Consider the following 22,125-nt stretch of genomic DNA (forward strand, 5'->3'; position numbering starts at 1 on the left):
TTAAAACTGTAAAATAGAACAAACAACAGCTGACCGACAAATACACCAGACTCGGGCTCCATTAGCGACCTTAAACAATTTTACACATCTATTGATTCATGAAATATCGTTTTATCATTTATTGAACTTTAATACAGTGATAGGAAATAGGGTGAGGGGTCCTTACTTATTTCGGGGTCTGAATACGGCTCTACAGTGCGCCTACAGGCTGTCCCTAATTTTCTCTGAATTTTTCCCAGTGAATTGAAATGCACTACTGGTACCTGCACGTGTCCCAAAAAATTTCAAATTAGACCCATGGCCCCCTTTCGGCCAATATCGCAACTCTGGCGACGCAAGCGGCGGTGATTCGCCTCGGGTTGGCCGTTTTCGGCCGAATTCAGCCACACTTGCATCGGTCCCTGCGATAAAACAACCCTAGGGCCCTCGGGGGGCTAAAAAATTACGAAAAACCGAAGCTTACCAGCGACGGTGCTCTCGGGTGTGGCGGCTCTCCGGCGAGGTTCGTGTTTTGGCGATTTGGCTCCAATCAACCTGTAAAGAAAAGAATGGTGATCACGGTGATATAAAAATTGTATCAAACGGAGGCCGGGAAGAACCTCATCGGAGGCAAAAATCGAGGAGGGGCACGGCGGCGCCGCTGGGTTTCGGCCGTGTTTTTCAGCTGTTTGGCCGAGATTTTGGCTCCGATTTGGCCACAGGGGAACTCAGCATTGAAAAACGAGCTGGGGGTATGAAATTTACCTCGATCGGCAGTCGGAAAACTCTCCGGTGCGGCGGCGGGTGGCGGCGGTCGGCTCCTCCGGCGTCTGGTTCGTCTTCTCCGGCGAGGGCTGGCGGCTAGGGTTTTTGTGGTCAGGTGTGGGAGGTTTATTTATACCCTTTATCTTTTAATCACAGCCGTCCATCTTGATTTAATATGGACCGTTCGATCGCGATTTAATTTGGATTAAATCTGGGCCGTCTATCGCGATTAAATCTAGGCTGTCCGTACTTGATTGAATCTGGGCCGTCCGTGCGCGTGCATCTGGGCCGTCCGTGCGCGTGCATCTGGGCCGTTCGTGCGCACGCTTCATCTGGGCCATCCGTGCGCGCGGGGACGCATCTAGGCCGTCCGATCGCGCGCACGCGGATCGCCCACATGGCCCGTTCCCTGGTCGGCATGGCCTTGCCACACGGCAGGTCCTGGTTGCCAGGACTGCTGACTGGGCTGCTGACGTGGCTGCTAACGTGGCGCTGACGGGGCACAATTTTTCTAAATTGTGTTTTGACCCCCGGTTTTCGATTTTCTTTTCAAAAATACCCCCAGAATTCTAATTTTCACCCCTTTTTCCCAAAATCAATTTCAATTAAATCCAAATAATATTTTTACCCAATTTTATCATTATTATTATTTTTATTTTTATTAAATTAAATTAAATTAAATAAATCAATTAAAATTCAAAAATTATAAAATAAACTAAATAAAATAAATAAATAAAAATTAAGAATAATAATAATAATAATTATAAAATTAGTGGGTGTTACAAAGGAGATTGTCTAACTTCTTGCGAATGACAGGTTTGTGGAAGGGTTTTTAAGTCTAGCCGCTCCCTTGACCCGACTTACGAAGAAAAACATCAAATTTGAATGGAAAGAGTACCGTGAAAGGAGCTTTTTAGAACTCAAGAAATGGTAAACTACTGCACCAGTTTTAGCTCTTCCAAGTGGGATAGGTGGATACACAGTGTATAGTGATTCTTCCTACTTAGAGTTGGGTTGTATTCTGATGTAGCACGAAGAGGTCATAGTCTATCAGTCCACATAGCTGAAAAGTCATGAAAAGAATTATTCCACCAATGACATGGAACTTACTGTTATTATCCAAGCATTGAAGACCTGACACCACTACTTGTATGAGGAGACTTTTGAAATTTATACAAATCATAAAAGCTTGAAACATATATTCACCCATAAGGATCTCAACATGCATTAGTGGCATTGGATGTAACTCCTCAAGGACTATAATTATAAAATCTTGTATCACCCAAGCAAAGGCAATGTGGTAGTTGACGCGTTCAGTAAAAAAAATACAAGTATGTTGGTTTACTTAATGGTTTCTGAATATAGGATAATAGGAGTTCTACAACAGATACACTTTCAGGATTTGAAAAGGGCTACATATTTGACCCATCTACCTGTTCAACCTGAACTGATTCAGAGAATAAAGGAAACCCAATTGACTGATTCCACTCTAGCAGCTCTCAGAAAGGATATAGAATATGGTATAAATATAGAATTTTTAGTTTTTGTCGATTTGTTACTCAGGTTCCAAGACAGGGTGTGTGTCGTAGACAATAATGAACTAAAAAGGGATATTATAACGGAGACCCACAGCTAAAAGTTCATCATGCATTTTAGAAGTACTAAGATATATCAAAACATGTAACACCGATTTTAGTGGAGCATAATGAAAAGAAAAATTGCCGATTTCATCTCCAAGTGTCTTGTATGTCAACAGGTTAAGACAAAACATCAACGCACAGATAGGTTACTTTAGCCATTATTAATTCCATAGTGGAAATTATAACATATCACTATAGATTTTGTAACAGGGTTGCCTAAGGAGCGCTCGAAGCATGATGTTAGCTAGGTAATTGTTGACCGATTCACCAAGTCCTCTCATTTCTTGGTCATCAGAATGACCAACCCCTTAGACAAGTTAGTAAAAATCTATATATGGGAGATAATCAGGCTACATGGAGTTCCGATAACAGTGGTATTCGACAGGAACCCGAGATTCACCTCTTAGTTCTGGTCAAGTTTTCAGCAAACAATGGGAACAAAACTGTCCCACAACACAATGTTTCACCCTCAAACAGATGGACAGTCATAACGAATTATTTGTACATTGGAGGATATGCTCAGAGCTTATGTTCTAGACTTCAGAGGACATTGGGATGATCACCTACCCCTGATAGAGTTCGCCTATAATAACAGTTACCAAGCAAGTAACGGTATGACCTCGTATGAGTCATTTTATAGCTGATCCTGTAGGTTACCGATCTGTTGGAAAAAGATGAGTGATAGGAAATTATTTGGCTCAGACCTCGTAGAGGAGACCAAACTAAGATAACTAAAATAAGGAAGAATATCCAGACAGCTCATAGTAGGCAGAAGAATTATGCGAACACCCGAATGAGAGATTTAGAATTTGAGAAGGGCGATCGAGTGTTTCTTAAGGTCACCTCCTCTAACGGTATCAGCAACTTTGGAAAGAGGAAAAAGTTAAACCCGGGTTCATCGGACCATTTGAGATCTTGCACAGGGCTGGTACATCCACCTACAGACTAGCACTACTTCCAGAACTATTCAGATTCCATAATGTATTCAATGTATCCATGTTACGTAAGTACAACCCAGATCCCTCGTATATCTTGTCTTATAAGCCACTTTCACTCTAGGAAGATCTATCCTATAAGGAGGTACCAGTAGATATTTTATATCGGAAGAACATAATTTTTCGCAACAGAGAAATTCCATTCCTCAAGGTCTTATGGCAGAATCACGCGAATGACGAGGCCTTTAGGGAGCTAGAATCGGACTTCAGAGTTTAACACCCCTAACAATTTGACTAGTGAGAGGACGACACATTTGATGGACTAAATTTTTTTCTTAAGAGGGGAGAGTTGTAACACCTAAGCTCGAAAATTTGGTATGAATAATTTAATATTAATAAGAAAATATATTTAAAATAATTTAATTTTAATTTTGATGAAAATTGGATTTTGGATGCATTTAAAAATATTTTCAAAAATTAGGCAAAAGTAGAAATAAGATATGACTTATTTGAAAAAAAAAATGAAAAACTAGGGTAGAAACATAATTTTCAAAAGTTTGGCCATGTGGACCACCATGTTAACAACACGGCCAGTCCCTGTGCGCCGCATGGCAAACATGCGGACACGCGTGCATGCAAAAGGCCACACGAGCGATATGCATACTAGCGAATTCAACGGTCTAGATTGCATCCCGCGTGCACGAATAGCCTAGATGTGTTTCCTCTTCAGGCGCGATTGAACAGTTGGATTTGATCAGATCGTGCCGCCTAGATTAATTCCCCAAATAAGAGAGATCTAACGGTTGATGATGAGTCACATCGCCTCAAATGGACGGTCCGGATTTAATGAAGATGAGTATTTAAACTCTTCTTCATAGGGAACCAAAACCCTAGCCGACAAAAGGGTGATCAGAGAAGAAGAAGGAGGGCAGCCGAAAAGTGAACCAGATATTGAAGAAGGAGACCAACCACCGTTACCGCCGCACTAGAGCCACCACTGACTCCGAAAAGGTAAGATTTTTCTTCCTTCAACTTGGAATTGAATCTTGAACCTCTTCATGCTCATATCAGAGCCGAAAGGCCGACGGGTGAGCCAAAAAATGCTAGCAGAGCTCAACTGAGCCGCTGCGGTCAAAACCCAAAACCTCCTTCGATGAGCCCCTTCTCATTTCCTATTTTCCTCGATTTTTTTTACCATTGTGTTCCTCATTTCTTTGTGGTGTAGGTTAACTGAAGAACAATCCCGACTGCAAAAGAGGAACGGCGAAGCTGCCGCACCGAGAGACCCCTCCACCAGTATGGTATCAGTTTTTCCCTTTTCTGACCGATAGAGGCTCTCTAACCTTGTTTTTCGCAAGTTTTCATGTAAAATCGACCGAAAATCGCCAGACTCAGAGGAACCGCTGCTATGGGCAGCAGAGCTGGCACCACCATGCTGGAACCCTAAATCGGTCGAAAAAGTTCAAAAACACTTATTTTGGCATTTTTGGGGTATTTTTAGATACGTTACGCGTATTTTTAATTTTCACTGGAAAAACTTAGGAAATCCGAGAATCATCAGGAGGTGCAATGAAAAGTACAGTATTTCAAACACCGATCCGGGATAACAATCCATCACTATTTTTTCCATTATGGTAAATTAAAATTTAATAGTTAATAACGGTGTGTTTTGTAAAAAATTAAAAAATTCTAAAAATTAATTATATGTCACCAATGGAGCCGATAAGTGGTCAGTATGAAATTATCTATTTGTCTATACTATTTATCTATTGCTAGAATATATTTGTTGGCTTGCCGCATGCACTTTTATCTACAGCTTTATTTACTCTCTCGTTATTGATTGCTTAACTGTTTCTCTCATTTATTGATTGATTGAAATAAATATCTTAATTAAGTTTTCTTGATTTATGTATTGGCTATTTGCATGACTTACTGTTGATTGGTAAAAATGAGATGTTAGTACGTGATTGGTGATTAGTTGATGCTGTGAAAAATATGAACGATTTATTAGGTACCTTGGGGAAGGGTGTACGGACTCGGTGCATAGAAAAAATCCTACTATAAACATTACCTCAATCGAACGGGGCTGAGAAGTCACATACCGGAAGGGGTTGGGAGGTATAGTTCACTCTCATATCGGACGGGGTATGGGGACGGTCGGTTAATTGATAAATTGAATATTGAGTCCACGCGTAAAGGGATCTGTATGGACCCCCAGAGGTACTGTTAAACAGGTAAAATAGTAAGTTTATTGTTATTGTTCATTTCAAGTATGTAATCGAAATGCCATTCGGGTTTTTGTTTTCATAAGTCGGTTTTGAAAACTCATAAGGGTAAGTATTAACACTTTTTAAGTTAAACGAATTTATTTAAAATGAAACAAGGACTTCATTGATTGTTTGAGGATTTTTATCAACTTTTGATTTTTCATATCGATCTTAAGTATGATATTCTTAATGGGTTAGTGTAGTTCATTCCCCTTATTTAATTATTTCATATCAAAAAGACTAAAATTTAGATCTTGAACCGCAAGAGGGTTATGAATAAAAGTTACCTCCGGAATTCCATCAGAGTTGCTCAGCAGAGGTTAACCCTATAACATTTGTTTTATTACGTTTATTTCAATTATTTATTTCGTTATTTAAACTTCTATAAAAGGACATTTTCGTATTTCTATTATATATCCCGATTTACTTTATAAGCAATGTAAACATTAAATTCTAAAATTGATTCCGCCTATAGTCATTTATTTCAATACTTCTTCTATATTCAATCAATTCTAGGACATTACAAGTCTTCTCTCTATGCAATCAAATATCCATCAATTTTTAAATACTATTTAATTTGCAACAGCCGCTAAAATTGTTTTTCTTTTAAAATTTTATTTTATAAATTTATTTGCATAAAACAAATAGGATAAAAATCTAAAATAAATTCACATTCCTGTTTCAAATTTATTTAATGTCCAATTCAACTTAGTTTTCTGTTACTTTAAAAATAAAAATATAAATATAAATTCATAATAATAAAATTAAACGTGACTTAGATTAATTCAATTATGCATCAAATATTAAATAATTACTAAATTTTTTTACATATCATAGAATTTAACTATAACAAAATTAAATCAAGCTCAAAACTTAATCTTTCATTAAGTAATCTTAAGGTTATATTTTTCCAACTGGTATTACATATTTCAAAATTTATCCCGCAATTAAAATGAAAATAAGATAATCATAATTAATTTGTTAATTGAATTAATTACTTAATTACATGTGAACCTCAAGAATGAGGATAAATAAATAAAAATTTTCAATCACCCAATTCAGTTTAAATTTCAATTTAATGGAATACAAATATAATAAAAAATTTACATCAAATAACGTTCAAAAGTTAATTTATAGTTAGTTATTTTTATATATTTATATCATTTTAATGGAAGTAGATACACTACTTTAAAACTAGAAATATATACAAAGTTGATCCAATTACATAGCAAGTATGAAGTTGTAATCAACGAAGCTAAACTTCTGTACATCAAATAATTCAATAAACTAACACTTCAAAATTGAATTAGAATAGAATAAATTTTGAATGAATCACAATAACTGTTCAAAGTAATCCAGAATTGATAGAAATATAATATCTTTTCTATGTAGAAGTTCAAATATGTTTTAAGCACTGAATCTATGAAATCAAACCATAATCATTTAACATAGTAAAAAGAATTATTGGTTCAAATTTGTTTCTATTAAATGTGGCAATTATTAGCAATCAAGATATAATGCATTGGCTTTGAACCAAGGCATGGTAGAAATTTTCCCAAGTACCAAACATGGTCCAAGTAAACACCATCACTACCTAATATCTATCCAAGGAGTCTCTGCATCATGAATCAACAAAACGCCTACTGAACACCTAATGAGTTTCAGTACAACAACGGGTATTTATCATCTCTTTGCATGGTACAAAATCCAGTTTAACAACCCTAAAACGGATTTGGACTACAAATGGATGAAACAGGCTAGAGAGACTTTCGCAAACTCACCGGACCGCAGCTTGCTCCAAAGTCACTTCCCCACGAAAGTTTTGAGGTTCTTCAGCCATTGCAAATACTCTCTACTATCTTTATATGACATGTACTCGAGTAAAAAGTTTGTTGTACTCGGTTTGATCCCTCTAATCTCAAGATATTTGTGGAATGCCTTTTGTAGATTTTCGTCCAGATCACTGGGGAAAGGAGAAGAGAAACAGAAACGTGTTAGGAAATGCTTAAAAAGGATATTAACCAATGAGAGATTTGGAAGTATAACCAGAGCTTACTTGAAATCAGGGCCCTCATATGCAAGCTGATCTTCAGAGCCTTCTGGCTGTTTAATTGACAAGCTATCAATTGTTATCTCATCAGGATAAGCAGTAACCCCAAACTCGAGAGAGAGACCATTTCCCTTTGTTATACTCACAACCAGTGGAACACTAGATTGATATCCTTCCTCCTCATTTTTTTCATCATCCTCGTTCTCTTCTTGTTCCTCAGTTACAGTAGGCATGTCAACTTCAACTGTGATTTTTTCATCTTGGTACTGCCTTTTCAATAATATGGTTCTTTCACCGGGAGTATCTTGGATTTCAAAAGGAAACCCATCAGGCAAATCTTCTAGCTGTTGTAATATAAAAAATAAGTAAGAAGATCAAATAGAGTGTCAATGCATCTGGAATTTTCAGCTCATATACCCCCACGAGTGGAATTTCTATACCAAACAAAACTAAAGATTAAAAAAAAAATTAAATCGTCCCCCTGATAACAGAGTGGCGCTAGCTGCATATAGCCGTTTTAGATATTACAAAAAGACATAGCCTATGCTTCTTTTCCAGCCAATCTGCACAAAGAATCAACATATTTCCTAGATATTCTTCAAATTTCAGAGAGAAAAAAAAAATGACAAACCAAATAAATTTGAGTCCATTGTCAGTTTTTTTTAATAGAAACTTCAAGCTGTTTGCTTTTCCTAATGGTGATTAAGAAAAAAAAATGAAAAATTCCAATTTCTGCAGCCTATTTTTCTCAGGAAAAGGAGATACTCTTATTCCCCGCTAAAAGCAAAGACGATCTTCATACATTTCCAATAACATGTTTTGACGCTCGTAGATTCAAAAACGAAAGCAGAGAATTAGATAAAAGAGAAAATTATCAAATAGAGTGCCTAAATAATAAGATCAACAATATATCAATAATGAAGAAGAAAACAGATGAACCATATAAAGAATCTTATATAAACTGCAAATGGAGGACTTACGATTTTATGATCAGGCGATTCCTCGGTCTCAGCACATTCAATTTCAGATTGAAGGACTCCAATCAGACTCTCGTCAGAGCTATGCTTTGTGGCAGACGCCGTAGAGAATCGCATAAATGGATAGAAGCCCCCACGATGTAGCTCGCGTTCCAGAATCCGCTTCTCAACGGAGAGAGAAGAGGCGATTGCGTTGTGGAAGCTTCTCGAAGATCTAACGGCTCGAATTGCGAGAGGAGTTACGGTAGAAGCAACTCTGCGAAGCATTGAGTTCAGCGCCATCTTTTTACAAGAGAAGGTATTAGGGGTTTAGCAGAGAAGAGAGCAGGAAGGAGAAATGGCGACTGTGAAGGGTTTCGTCTGTCAGGGTTTTTATGAAGAGCAGGAGGGTTTATCTATTCTCCATTCCTAGGGTTTTATTACATTAAAACAAAAACGACGTCGGTTATATGCAAAAAGGGCGAATTGGGACCTAGTGGGGGATGATGGGCCGCGTTTACTATGCTTGCGAGATGAAGACTTTAGGTCAGTTGGTAGGTCCATATTTTTTGTCTTTTTATTTTATTTTTGGGTGAAATTATCAATTTAATTTTTAAAAGATTATTTACACCGTAATTTAGTTTTTAGAATCTTTTATTCAATTTAATCTCTGAATTTACAAATTTATTTCAAGATATAATTTGTAATTATTTGAATAACATGACAAATGATTAAAGAAAATTTAAGGACTAAAAATCAGACAACATTAAAAGTAGCTATTCTTGGCCTCCTTTTATTTCTTAATATATGTCATTATTCTCTTTATTGTTTAAATAAAATAAATTAATTAGTTTTATTAAATTTATTGTTTAATTTTTTAGTTATTATAGGAAAAAAGATTTTATTTTCAAAATTTTATAATAAAAATATCATAAAAAATTGAAATAATTTTATAAATTCAAAAATTAAATTATAATAAAATAACATTTAGAATCTAAATGTATAACACAATGAGTAGCCCATAAAACTTAAAAAATAAAAAAAAATATATATTTTTTTTTTTGAGTAAATTTATTATTTTGGCTAACTTTCCTAAGTAATTTTTTGACTACATGCCAGCTTTTTAGGCTACAAATTTTAAGTTTTTAGTTATAGTAATGAGAATTTCTTTTTTTTTTTTAAAGGTATAATTATTAATTTCACTTGCGAGAAACCCTAATTATACCTTTAATTCTAAAAGTTCAAAACACTAATAAAAAGTAAATTTAACAAAGGCTGTAATTTTGTATCGCATTTATTTCATTGCATATCATGCAATTCATTTGTTGTGAACTAAGATTGTTTGTGTTCGAATTGCAAATTTCAAATTCTCATCTCTCTTTGAAAAGAATTTAGGGTTCAAAATAACAACGCGAGGAACCGGGTGTAAGACTATTGGCACCGACAAATTCAACGTGTGCAATCCAAATTTCACCATAAGAGTAATTTATATCACAGTTCTGACTATTGCCATATGAAAATAACACATAAGACAATGTTCTAAAAATCCTTTAGCTGAGCTGATAAAAATTTTGAAAAAATATGGGGCGAAAAACCAATCCTTACTGGCCAAGGCAGGACTAAGAGATACAGAACGATACAGTTTAATGAAAATAGCCAAGAACTTGACCACCCACATTGCGACTCATGGCTTCTTCATGATCCAGAATACCATCTGGTGTTGTAATTACAACATAACCCCACTGCATAAAAGAAAAATGACAGAGAAGAGATTAAGGGAACATTTAGTTTGCTTCTAAACATTGCAACCATACCACATGCCCCCTTTTTCCGAAGAAACCTGTTTCTACATTGATGGCATAAAGAACCAAAATGAGGGAGAAAGAAAAAAAAATGACTTCGATTAAACCTGGTGTGTTGGAAGTGTGCGTATCCTGTACTGTTCGATATCCCTTGCCTTGAGGTCTTGTCTATAAGTGAGGGCACGACAATCATTTACCCTGCCTTGCAGTTCAACAGTTATCTTCCCAACTCTTTGTGGATCATGAACCTGAAAATTCTTTATGTACCCTAAGAAGAAATATACCAAGTAGATAAAACTTGTTAAAGCAACAATCAATCAATAGTTACTAGTCCCTGAACTTAATCCACAACACAGATTTTCTAGCTCCCATTCAATTTAAGAAAGTATGTCAGTGGTTCACAAATGCTCCAAAGAAGTAGTACGATATCTCCTTTATGAAGAAGAGAGTCCACTCATGCTTGTACAGTACAAGACATTCCAAGTACCGATAGGATTGAAAGATAGGCCCAGGATGAATGGGCATGTGTGCAGTGTAAACTAACTATTTAGACCCCCATCCATCATCTATGTTGTAAAAACAAATAGAAAGAATCAAAAAGTTATAGGGGGATTTAATCTATCACTAGCCAAGGATCAGGTAGAACCTTATATTGTAATAAAGTACATAAATACATGTGATATTCTCTCAAAAAAAAAAAAAAAAGTGATAGGATTCATGCTTGGATAGAATATCAATGAAGCCATCTTTTACTTAGACACTTCAACATTTATCATTGTAGACACACCTATCTGGTCATTTATATTTCCAGTACAATTCAAATTTATTAGGTTAAATAGAAAGTTACGGTTAATGTGTAATTTCAGTTTTTTTTCTTTCAGTTGTTTCATTAAAAATACATTCTCCAGCATTCATTTAAGAATATGAGCAGGTTTTCTTTTCAGCAAAAAGAAAGAATTAGCAAAAAGAAATTGTTGGATAATGGGGTACTATGTTTCCCAAGGTAAAATGAACTGAAACATGCCGAACTGGAGGCATAATGAGAGAGGAATGTGGTATTTTTAACAACCAGGAGATGGGGATAGGTAAGATAGCCTCATCTCTAACCTACTGCATTGCCATCATAAACACTTCTAAGCAACTTATGATGGATGGTTGAGAGAAAGTCGTTCTTATTGTCCTAAACTAACATGCGCTAACCTTAACTCGTATGAAGAACTAGTCTTTCTGGATTATTCTGGTCATCAAAGGATATCAATCTACTCTTTTTCCAAAGAAAAAAAAGGAAATCTATCTACTTGGTTGTCCAAAAATTACTTTAAATTCGAAAAAGAGAGGTGTTCCTAGGCCGAATGCCAATGTTCCTAGAAGAGCTGCCGTATCAACAAGTACAAAGATATAAATAGCCCCTCTTGATTAGATTTCTGCTGCAACTTCACAGTTGTCACTTGAATCAAATGCGTATTAATCATCAGCTATTATCTTCTTTCAAAATAAAATAATCATATGGTATTCTTTTCAGTGATGTATATCCACCTTAACTTCCACTAGACTCCAATCTTGCTACATAAAGTGAAAATCCCAATTGTAAAATCGTAAGTTAAATTAACTCCTAAAGCCCACAAACACACACTAGCAGTAGGAGTGATTTTGCAAGTGATTTATTCACTTCCAGACAGAAACCAGTCCCTGCCAAGCATTATCAGTTTCAAAAAAGAATATGTTTCTAACCTAGCAACCACAAATAATGCTAAAGCCTCATCCAATATCGAAGTCCCACTACCAAGAAAAAGAAAAACCTAAGCATATAATGACACACAAGTTTATGGATGAATCCAGCTAAATAGACATGATAGAACTGTTATGCAGTCATTATTAAATCCTTCCAATTCGAGGCAACAAAACAAAAAAATAAATAAATAAATAAAACGAAGAAGACACAACTGTTGCTTCTCTATGCAATGGTTCATTTACATTGCTCAAAAATAAAAAGAAAAGGAAGTTACTGAAAAATAAACCTCTAAAACCCTACTGCTCACAGGCATATCTCTTCCTCAGCTTATAGAGAGATAGAATCACTACGCTGGAAACAGTCTTAACAATTCTAACCGAGATGTCAAAAACAGAGAACAAAGAAAAATAGAAATAAAATCTTCTCTCTATCAGTTAAAAATTTACCTCGTTTCTTCATGATTCCAAGGAAGGAAGACATGACAGTGGAGATAGGTTGAAGCTCTACCGTTGCCTTGTTTCTCCTCTCTGCGTTCACTATGGCCCTCAAAGCATCGTTCAGTATTCTCCTTCCCATCTCTTTCTCTCTCTTTCTCTCTCCCCTGTCACCAAGCTTAATCCGAGCTCGACCAAAATCCGTGGCTGCTCTAAGGGTTAACTTGCTTGTTCAGCTTCGATCTGTGGCCGGGCTGGGTGAACCGGTTTTCGAGTATTGGCGATTCAGTAGATCCGGTTTGGTTGTTTTAACATTTTTGTTTTTCAGTCTTCAAAAAATAAAATTAAGTCCCGGTATGAACTTATTTTATTTTTTAAAAATAAAATTTTAAATTTTTGTATGTTACATATTTTAAAAAATTCATAATTAATAATTCTAATCTAAGTTTTTCTTCACAAAAATTTTAATTTACATATATAAATGTATAATAGATTATCTACACATATAATAAATATATTTATGTTTTATGTAAAAAGAGTAAGATAAAAGAAACTTTTAGTTTTTAATGAAATTAAAAAGGGGTTAGAGTTGGGATTAACATGTACATAACTAATAGATATAAAAAAATGTATATATATATATATATATATCACATGTAACTAATTAAATTGAACTTATAGCTTATATTTTAACAGTTCTCTTTTTTTTTTTGCGCAACACCAACTCATAAGCACAAAATATTTATTTAAGTTCTTAAACTTAGAACCTCCAATTTGTGAAGTGGAAAAGTACCACTTGATTACTAAATAGTTGAAAGAGAAAAGATAGTGTTTCAATAAAAGCCCAAAAATAGAGAGATAAAAAAATAATAAAATTTTATTAATTAGTAAAAACAGTTTAGAGTTTAGAATTATATTCATTACACAGTTTATTTAAAACCTACAATATGACTGCAATAATGCCTTTAAAAAATATAAATAAAAAAAAGTAATAAAAAAAATTAATGTGATCAACTTCTGCTCGAAATTAAAAAAATAAAGAGATAACTTTCTAGTTAATTTTTTTACTGTTCAGAATTCGGGTTTTATTTGTCTTGATCTGAAATGTTTAATAATAAAGGAGTGAACTACATTAATTCAGTAAGAATATCAACGTCTTATTATTGATACGAAAAATTGAAAGTTTGTAGAAATCGTAAAATAACCAATGGAGCTCATTTTTAAATAAACTTGTTTAACTAAAAATGTTAATTTTCTTACTCACCTATTAGTACATTACATATTCCATAAAGAAAACAACAACAATTAACCTTTATTATTCCCACTTGCTTATCAGTGCCGCTGGGGGTCCCTACTATACATGGACCAAACATTCATTCTATCAATCAAACAATCGTTTCATACCTCATCCAGTAATGAGCGTCAAACATATAACCGCCTCAATATTTCTACATGACAAACATATGAATACACATTTTAAGATGGGTACATGAATTAGAAATGCATTATATCGATAAAAATATGTTGTACACAGAATAGAGCTACTAGACAACATAGATTGAGAAACCTTACCACGTTAGTTATTAAACAAATAAATTAAAGTAAGCAAAATAGTGAATAGATAAGCATAATAAACGATTGAAGAAATAAATACTGCAATTAAAAATCAAAATAGGTACAGACTGATTGGTTACTTGTTTCATTGACCACTTATACTTAATTAATTAAAGAACTATCAATTAACTAAAATTTTTGTTTATTATTAGTTTAACTTGAATTTAATCATAACAGAAAAAAGGGGTGAATGATTCTTATGGTCTTCTCTTATTAGTTGATCCAGAAATAAATTGATGCTTGGGGCCCGTTATGCCAAGCCAAAAGCGAGAGAAACCCCATCCCTCTTTTTCCTTTTTATCCCCCCCCCCAGCACTTCACGAAGCCTCCCGAAATTTAATTTATTTATTCTTTTTCTACATGCGGAAGAAGAAAAGTTCTATTTAAAGAACAATCAACACAAGGTTACTTTACCATTTTTTCCTTTTCATGATAGATTGGCTAAACTAAGAAAAAAGAAAACAGGAATAGCATTTCAATATATTTTTATTGACCAATTAGAATTGTCTCCCAAAATCTATAATTGTCTCAAAAAGTCCAATACACATTATTGGACCTTTTAAATAACAGTCAAGAAGACCTTATAAAAATTGAACATTTTCGCACAGAAGATGTAAAACAGATATTAAACATTCTAGAAAAGAAATAGAAAAAACAGTTTGAAATGAATTTACCAAAAAAGAAGTTTGAAATTTAAATCCATTGGATTTATTTCATCTTTTTTTTGTTATTTTCTAAATAAATAACACAAAAAATATATGGGTTTTGAACTTTCAGCACAATCCATATATTCTATTCGGATCCGAATTTAATTAAATAGATGTATCTAGGGAGAATTTGCTTTGAAGCCACTACTCCCTAGATACTAGATACCCCCGTCATGTTTGTTATTTTACATTACAATTGAATCAATTTAATTAAAAAAGACATAAAGTTAGGGATTTATCAATCGGTAATGTTGCTCCAATACCCAACCACAATGCCACTGTGGTACCAATCAAAAAGACGGTTGTCGCTACTGGATGACGAAATGGATTTTGGAATTTACTAACATTTTCCAAAAAAGGTACTGTTAATAATCCCGCAGGTGCTAAAACCATTAAAAGAACATCCAATAATTTGTTGGGTAATATACGAAGTATTTGAAATACGGAAAAGAAATACAATTCAAGTAATATTTCCAAAAGAGTTGCAAATGGATCTGCGGATTCACCAATCATTGATGGCTCTAAAACTGCTAGTACACGATTTATCAATGTATGGATTATCGAAAAGAGAGGAGCCATGGTGGTCCCCCCCCTCCACCCTTGGATTACTAATCCTTAACTTTTTATACAAAGCTATTTGTAGTAGTAAAAAAGGGTATCCTTTTTAAATGTAGATTGAATATTATACATAAAATACAATTTTTTTAAATCAATTTTGGCTATATTTTTGGCATTGAGATACATCTTTCTGATAAATATGTGATAGCATCTACTATACCAAAAATATGGAGTTTTGGTGGCAACATGCTATGGGGTAGTGATCCTGCTTATGGGGTCAAATCAATACGTTCTAAGAAGAAATATTTGAATATCAATTTCATTGATATCATCGATCTCATAAGTATCAACCAAATCCCATCAATCGAATCACTTTTTTGAGAAATACGAGACATCTAATTTATACAAGTAAAGAGATCTATTCATTGATAAGAAAAAGAAAAAACGTGAGCAGTGATTGGATTGACGATAAAATAGAATATTGGGTCACGAACAGTGATTCAATTGATGATAAAGAAAGAGAATTCTTGGTTCAGTTATCCACCTTAACGGCAGAAAAAATGATTGATCAAATTCTATTGAGTCTGACTCATAGTGATCATTTATCAAAGAATGACTTTAGTTATCAAATAATTGAACAATCAGGAACAATTTACTTACGATACTTAGTTGACATTCATAAAAAGTATCTAATGAATTATGAGTTCAATACATCCTGTTTAGTAGAAAGACAGATATTCCTTGCTCATTATCAGACAATCACTTATTCACAAACTTCGTGTGAGGCTAATAGTTTTCATTTCCTATCTCATGGAAAACCCTTTTCACTCCGCTTAGCCCTATCCCCCTCTAGGGGTATTTTAGTGATAGGCTCTATATTTTTACGTTATTTTGACATAAGTTTTGATTTTAGCAGAAAACCTCAAGAAATCCAGAAACCAAGAACCACCGAAAAACGTAGTGAAAAAGGAAGAAAATTGAAGCTTACCGGTGGTTATGACTTTTCGGTGCAGTGGCTTTGTCAAGTTCTGTCGTTTCTTCCTCACAATCGCGGCTCTCCTTCAGCTACCCTACACCGAAAAACACGTTAGATGGCCTAGGGTCGAGAAACGGAAGGAACAGGAAAGGACTTCGGGTTCACCAGAGCATTTTTTAGTTTCAGGTGCAGCGGCTCAGCTGAGTTTCGCCATCTGTTTACTATTTTTCTTCGAGTTTTCCTGCATCAAGAAGTGTTTTGAGTAACTTAGAATGAAAAAACGGGACGAATATGAGAAAATTGCACTTACTAGCATCAACTTAGGCATCCGGTGCGACGACGATAGTGGTCGGCTTCTCCCAACCATCTTTCTTCTTCTTCTTCTCCAGCGAGCAGGTGTGCGATTAGGTTTAGAGTTTCGATAGAAGAGGAGTTTAAATATTCTCCTTCTCTCGATCTGGATCGTCCATCTAGATCTCCGTGGTGCCTCCTCAGCCATCTGATCACGTTTAATAGGAGAATAAATCTGGGCCGTTTGATCGAATGCATGTGGACTATCTGATCGTGCCTAATGAGGGAATGGATTTGAGTTGTTCGTGCGCGCGAGAGTGAACACGGATCGTTAGATTGGTTGGCACACGGATTGCCCGCGTGGCTTCTCGTGTGGAAGGCGTGCTGGCGTGTCTGCCACGTGGCGCACGATGATTGGCCGTGCTGTTGACATGGTCGTCCTACGTGGCAGTTTTTTTTCTTTTTGTATTTTGGCCCCAATTTTTAATTTTTCTTTTCAAATGGGTCCTCTCTTATTTACAGTTTGGCTCATTTCTTTTGAAATTGTTTTAAAAAATATCCGAAATTCATATATTTAAAGAAAAATTCTAAAAAATTAAAATTAAATATTTTTGTTATTATTTTTAAAATTAATTTATGTCATCCCGAGCCTAAATTTCGGGCTTGGGATGTTACATTTTTGTATGTAATCCGATAATTGAAAAGTACCACAATGCAGGTAACTCTTATAGCATTTACACTCTGTTTGTTTGGTGGTAAACGATAGTCATATTATTCTGCGGGCATGATAAATTCTATTTGTTTCCACTTTTAATTTGATAGAATGGATATTCGAATGACAAATTTGACATTAATTTTAAAAACTACTAAATCGGTGGTATTTAACAGGTAATAATTTTCTTTACGTTATACCCTTATAAAATATGTTTAATTTTCGTTATACCTTCCTAAACAAAATAAATAATTATTATTTATTTAAATACAAATTTAATTATATTTTTATATAATTTTTTTTACATACTTCTTATAGATTATTTACTATTATATATAATAAGATATGAGTAAATTAGTAATTTGACTGAAAATACAAGCATATCATTCTATTATCCAAACAAAACAGTTGTCATTAACATACATTAATATACAATCATTTAAACATAAAAATATTTTGTCATTGTTATATATTAATTATCCATCATTAAAATTCATCCAAACAAGACGTTAAGAATAAGCAAGATCTAATCCAAAAGTTGAAATAATATAAAATAAATGTAAATTTTATCAACCCACTTTGAATCCAAGATGTGATGAGGTTTCTGTAATACATAGCTTGATCAAATTCATACTTTGTAAAAGCTCCGACACCGACTCGTTATCATCCTTACCAAAATTACTATTTTCGTTATTCATTTTTCTTCTATTACAATCATTTTCATTTTCTTTTCTTACGTTTATGCAACTGGTGTTCATAGAGACTCAAACTTATCTAAGAGTTCATCATGTGTTCTGCGCATTTCAACTTAGACTCTTAATATGTTCAAATTCAATTCCTAACATAATATAGTATCACCATGGCTATATCTATGGCTGTACAGGTTTAAAATTTGAAAATCAGAAACAAAGGTCCAATAATGATCAAATTCAAAAGGATTAAATCGGGAGAATTTTTACTGTAGCCAAATAAGATATATCCATCCATTCATTTGATTATTCGAGCGCCAATAACATCTTGGCAGTTCAATCCAAAATATTATGCAATGCAGCAATAGTTTAACAGCAGTTCATTGAGAAGGCCAGATAGGACCACAGAAAAACTGGAGATGTCTGTAAACAGTTAGTGAACTCATTCACCTACATGCTTCAACAAAGTTGTCAAGCACAAATAACCATTTGAGTATAACTGTAGGTATCTCCATATCCACTGTGTGATTTATTAGATCTCACCATCCCAGAGTTCTTCAAGAGACCTATATTCACCGAAAGTCTCATGAAAAAATGAAGTCCCTCTTAGTAATCTTGCCTGCAAAATTGACAAAAAAACCAATGACATAGTTCTGCTTAGGAGCATTTATAAAACAAACGTGCATAATACTTGTAAATCATACAGGAGATTAATTTGTGTCAAGCACAAATATAACCCTATATATTTATATATAAGAAGAAATTGCATCAAAAGCTTTAGATAATATAAATTGTAGCTAACAAAGTCACTAAAATTTACTTGCCTGTTCCATTTCAGAAAACTTGGCAAATAAGTCATCGGGAATAGACCAGGTAAAGACATCAAAGTTTTCCTTGATTCTATCTTCATGGATACTCTTAGGAAGCACACTATGTCCCATTTGCAGGCCCCAGCGAATTGCTACTTGTGCAGGACTCTTGCCAAGTTTATCTGCTACCATATTCAGAAGTGGATGCTTCAGAACATTACTCTTGAGCCATATTGACCCAGGAGAACCCAATGGTGAATATCCCTGAAACATTTTTGTGGTTAATAAAATCTTTGTCTGCGATAAAGAAACAAAGAGCTTGGAGATTTTTCCTATCTCATCACTATTCACTCAAATGGAAAGTTAACACAGCATGTACTGCTGAAGATATGCCTACTCACAGATAGGTAAACTCCCTTGGATTTACAAAATTCATGTAGCTTGGCCTGCTGCCACGAGGGATGGCACTCAACCTGGTTGACAGCAGGCGGAACACAAGCCACATCCAGCAAATCACCCAGTTTCTTCCAAGAGAAGTTGCTCACACCAATTGCACGAGCCTTACCAGAATCATAAAGTGCTTCCATTGCTTTCCATGTGCTAGGTATATCAGTTGGCACAAGGTTTTCAGGCTTGAAGCCAATTGAACCCTTCTTCATCCGAACAGGCCAATGGATCTACAAGAAAGCCAGCCCATGTTAGTTTCAACTGAATATTGTTCTTGAGAGCCCCACCACAAGCGTAATTAGATAGTGATTAAGAGTGTCATATGCAAAACTCTACCAGCATGGATATCACACGATCGGACATCTATTGGAGAAAACTCCTGGACCATATTTTTAGGAAAGAATTGGAGAATTAGTTTGATCAGACAACACATACAAGATATAAATCCACATAATCCAGCTGCAAGTCCCACAAAGTTCTGTCCAATGCCTCTGGCACATCTTCCGGTGCATGATCAGTACACCTGATAATACACACAATTAATACTGTTTCAAATTAGAACAGACACTTGAAAGCAGGCATGTAGAAACAAGGAATCATAAACCAACCGCAGTTACTAGTAATTGTTATATATTAAGCCTCTGATTCAAATGAAAAGAGAGAACAAACCAAAGTTTAGACGTAATAAACAGATCCTCTCGTTTCACTACACCATCTTCAAACAGCTTCTTCAGTACTAAACCAATCTGCATGACATGACATTGATCATAGATTCACATACTGGAGAATAATGAAATTGAAAAACAAGGATTCAAAATTAAGCTTGTCAATAATTGAATCACAACATTAACAGAATTAAGCACCCTTATAACTGCTTTTTGATATGGTTTTCGGATGATTTAATTCATAGACAAGGAAGCAATATACATAGATGTCTACACAGGATAGATATTGCATGTAATATTTGAAAGGAAGAAAGTATATCTTAATCAGGTTTATATATTTTTATCTTAGTTAAAGTCCTCATCCACTACCATCTCTAATCACAATATCTAGGTTTAGCTCAACTGTATTTTAACAAAAGAAACAAATGAAAGAATCTGTATTGCTAGTGGCAGATTCAATCCAAGTTCATGATGCAGTATGGGTAAAGACTTAGAGCCACGGAGAAAACTGATAATGAACTTTAACTCACCTCTTTTTCGTTGCCATAGATTTGAGCACAATCTATATGGCGGTACCCGACCTGCATTGAGGTAGAAGGGGCTAAGTTGATGACTGAAGTTTAGACTTGTATAAATAATTGATACCAAATTGTCAGAGCAAACAAGGACGACATCTATTTATTTCTCTGGATATGACAACTTTGTTCCTAGAAGACTTAATTGAAGCATCAAACACCTAGCTGATTACTTACCCACGTGTTCACAAATGCCTTTGAAAAATAATTCATTTTTTTTCTAAAAAATATTTAGTAAAGCAATGAATAGGATAGGTATTGAATTAAAATGATAATTTGGCACAAAAGCAAAACATAAAACAAACATATCAGTTGAATACCAGCCAATAAATATCTCATTTTTACCAATATTGAATGAAATAGAAACCTAAATTTTTTATTTCCCCTGAAACTCGAGAACAAAAAAGAACCCATTACTGCAGAAAATTAATGTTCCCAAATTTATCTTCCATTATAATGATAATAGCAAGTGAACTCCTTAATGCGACTATCATTCATCAAAAAATGAACCATCGTGGAACAAACATCAAACAAGTAGTGGCATGAAACAATTCTTAAACATAAAACACCCTAAACGCACTGATATTTTTTTATCTGTTTATACATGAAGAAGATGAAGAATTTAAAGTAAGTTCAAAGAGTACCAAAATCCATGCAATGGAAAACTGATAGAGTAAGCAGTTGGGACTTGGACAAACATACATGCACCTGCGAAATGAGACCTATATCTGTGTGTTAAATTTATACGTTTCTGTATCGTGGATATCTAAAGTGTGATAATTTAGTCTAATCACCCAAAACAATATTTCTCCGATGAACTCTGAGAAATTTCGTGGAATTCTGGTCCTATGGTGCAGAAACTTCGCAGTTAACAAAATCCATTTCAAGCAAATCAATGAAAACTACTCCAAATACGTATTTCAATCTCGCTTAAACGATTATTTAAACAAAAATGACAACCGAAGCAACCAATAGGCAAAGCAAACAAAAAGAGACCTTAATGGCAGAAGCCACGGCCTGACCGACGACACCGGGTTCAGACTGCCAGGTGCCGAGTCCGACGGAGGGGATCTTAGCGCCGGTGTTCAACTCGAAGAAGCGAATATCCTTGGCCATTACTGAGGTCGACGGCAACGCGATTTGAAAGAGGGGGAATCTCAAAGGACGAGTTGACAGAGAACGTGAGAGACTACGAGAGCAGAGACTGGCAGTATTTATTCGATTAGAATCGCCCCTTGGAAAAGCGGGAGTTTTGTTTTCTTTTGGCTTATTCTTATTGTCGTGTAACACGTGTCGTACTGAAGTTTAATTCCTATTTATGGGTTTTTTTTAATTAAATCGGTAAAAATAAAATCTCAATATTATTTCTCAAAGTAGGGATATTTTCCCCCAAATTTGTAATTTTTATAAGCATAAAAAGTAAAATGAGAATTAATATAAAATAATTTTTAAAAAATTGCTAGATTGGATTTTTGATTGAAAATTAAGTTTTTAATCTTAATAAATTAAATATTATAGTCAA

At 34.6% G+C, this 22,125-nt stretch overlaps 3 protein-coding genes across 3 annotated transcripts; all 3 read right to left on the reverse strand.

Moving 5' to 3' along the window:
- Window positions 1-7,047: 7,047 nt before the first annotated feature.
- On the reverse strand, window positions 7,048-9,007 carry LOC110817094 (Mitochondrial glycoprotein family protein). The gene is made up of 3 exons (XM_022045490.2): window positions 8,617-9,007; window positions 7,643-7,980; window positions 7,048-7,549 (listed from the first exon to the last, which is right to left on the reverse strand). Exons 1-3 carry the CDS (start codon window positions 8,893-8,895, stop codon window positions 7,390-7,392), a joined length of 777 nt encoding a protein of 258 aa, XP_021901182.1. The 5' UTR covers window positions 8,896-9,007; the 3' UTR covers window positions 7,048-7,389.
- A 1,040-nt stretch (window positions 9,008-10,047) lies between these two features.
- Window positions 10,048-12,778, reverse strand: LOC110817216 (small ribosomal subunit protein uS8mz-like). The gene is made up of 3 exons (XM_022045663.2): window positions 12,573-12,778; window positions 10,502-10,662; window positions 10,048-10,334 (listed from the first exon to the last, which is right to left on the reverse strand). The coding sequence occupies exons 1-3, from the start codon at window positions 12,700-12,702 to the stop codon at window positions 10,236-10,238; spliced, it is 390 nt and encodes a 129-aa protein (XP_021901355.1). The 5' UTR covers window positions 12,703-12,778; the 3' UTR covers window positions 10,048-10,235.
- A 5,592-nt stretch (window positions 12,779-18,370) lies between these two features.
- Window positions 18,371-21,837, reverse strand: LOC110817140 (NADPH-dependent aldo-keto reductase, chloroplastic-like). The gene is made up of 7 exons (XM_022045556.2): window positions 21,600-21,837; window positions 20,559-20,609; window positions 20,033-20,109; window positions 19,799-19,886; window positions 19,318-19,593; window positions 18,932-19,180; window positions 18,371-18,726 (listed from the first exon to the last, which is right to left on the reverse strand). Exons 1-7 carry the CDS (start codon window positions 21,717-21,719, stop codon window positions 18,640-18,642), a joined length of 948 nt encoding a protein of 315 aa, XP_021901248.1. The 5' UTR covers window positions 21,720-21,837; the 3' UTR covers window positions 18,371-18,639.
- Between the last annotated feature and the right edge of the window lie 288 nt (window positions 21,838-22,125).

Source organism: Carica papaya, chromosome 8 (genome assembly GCF_054855325.1).
Source record: "Carica papaya isolate Zhongbai chromosome 8, ASM5485532v1, whole genome shotgun sequence".
Lineage (NCBI taxonomy): Eukaryota > Viridiplantae > Streptophyta > Magnoliopsida > Brassicales > Caricaceae > Carica > Carica papaya.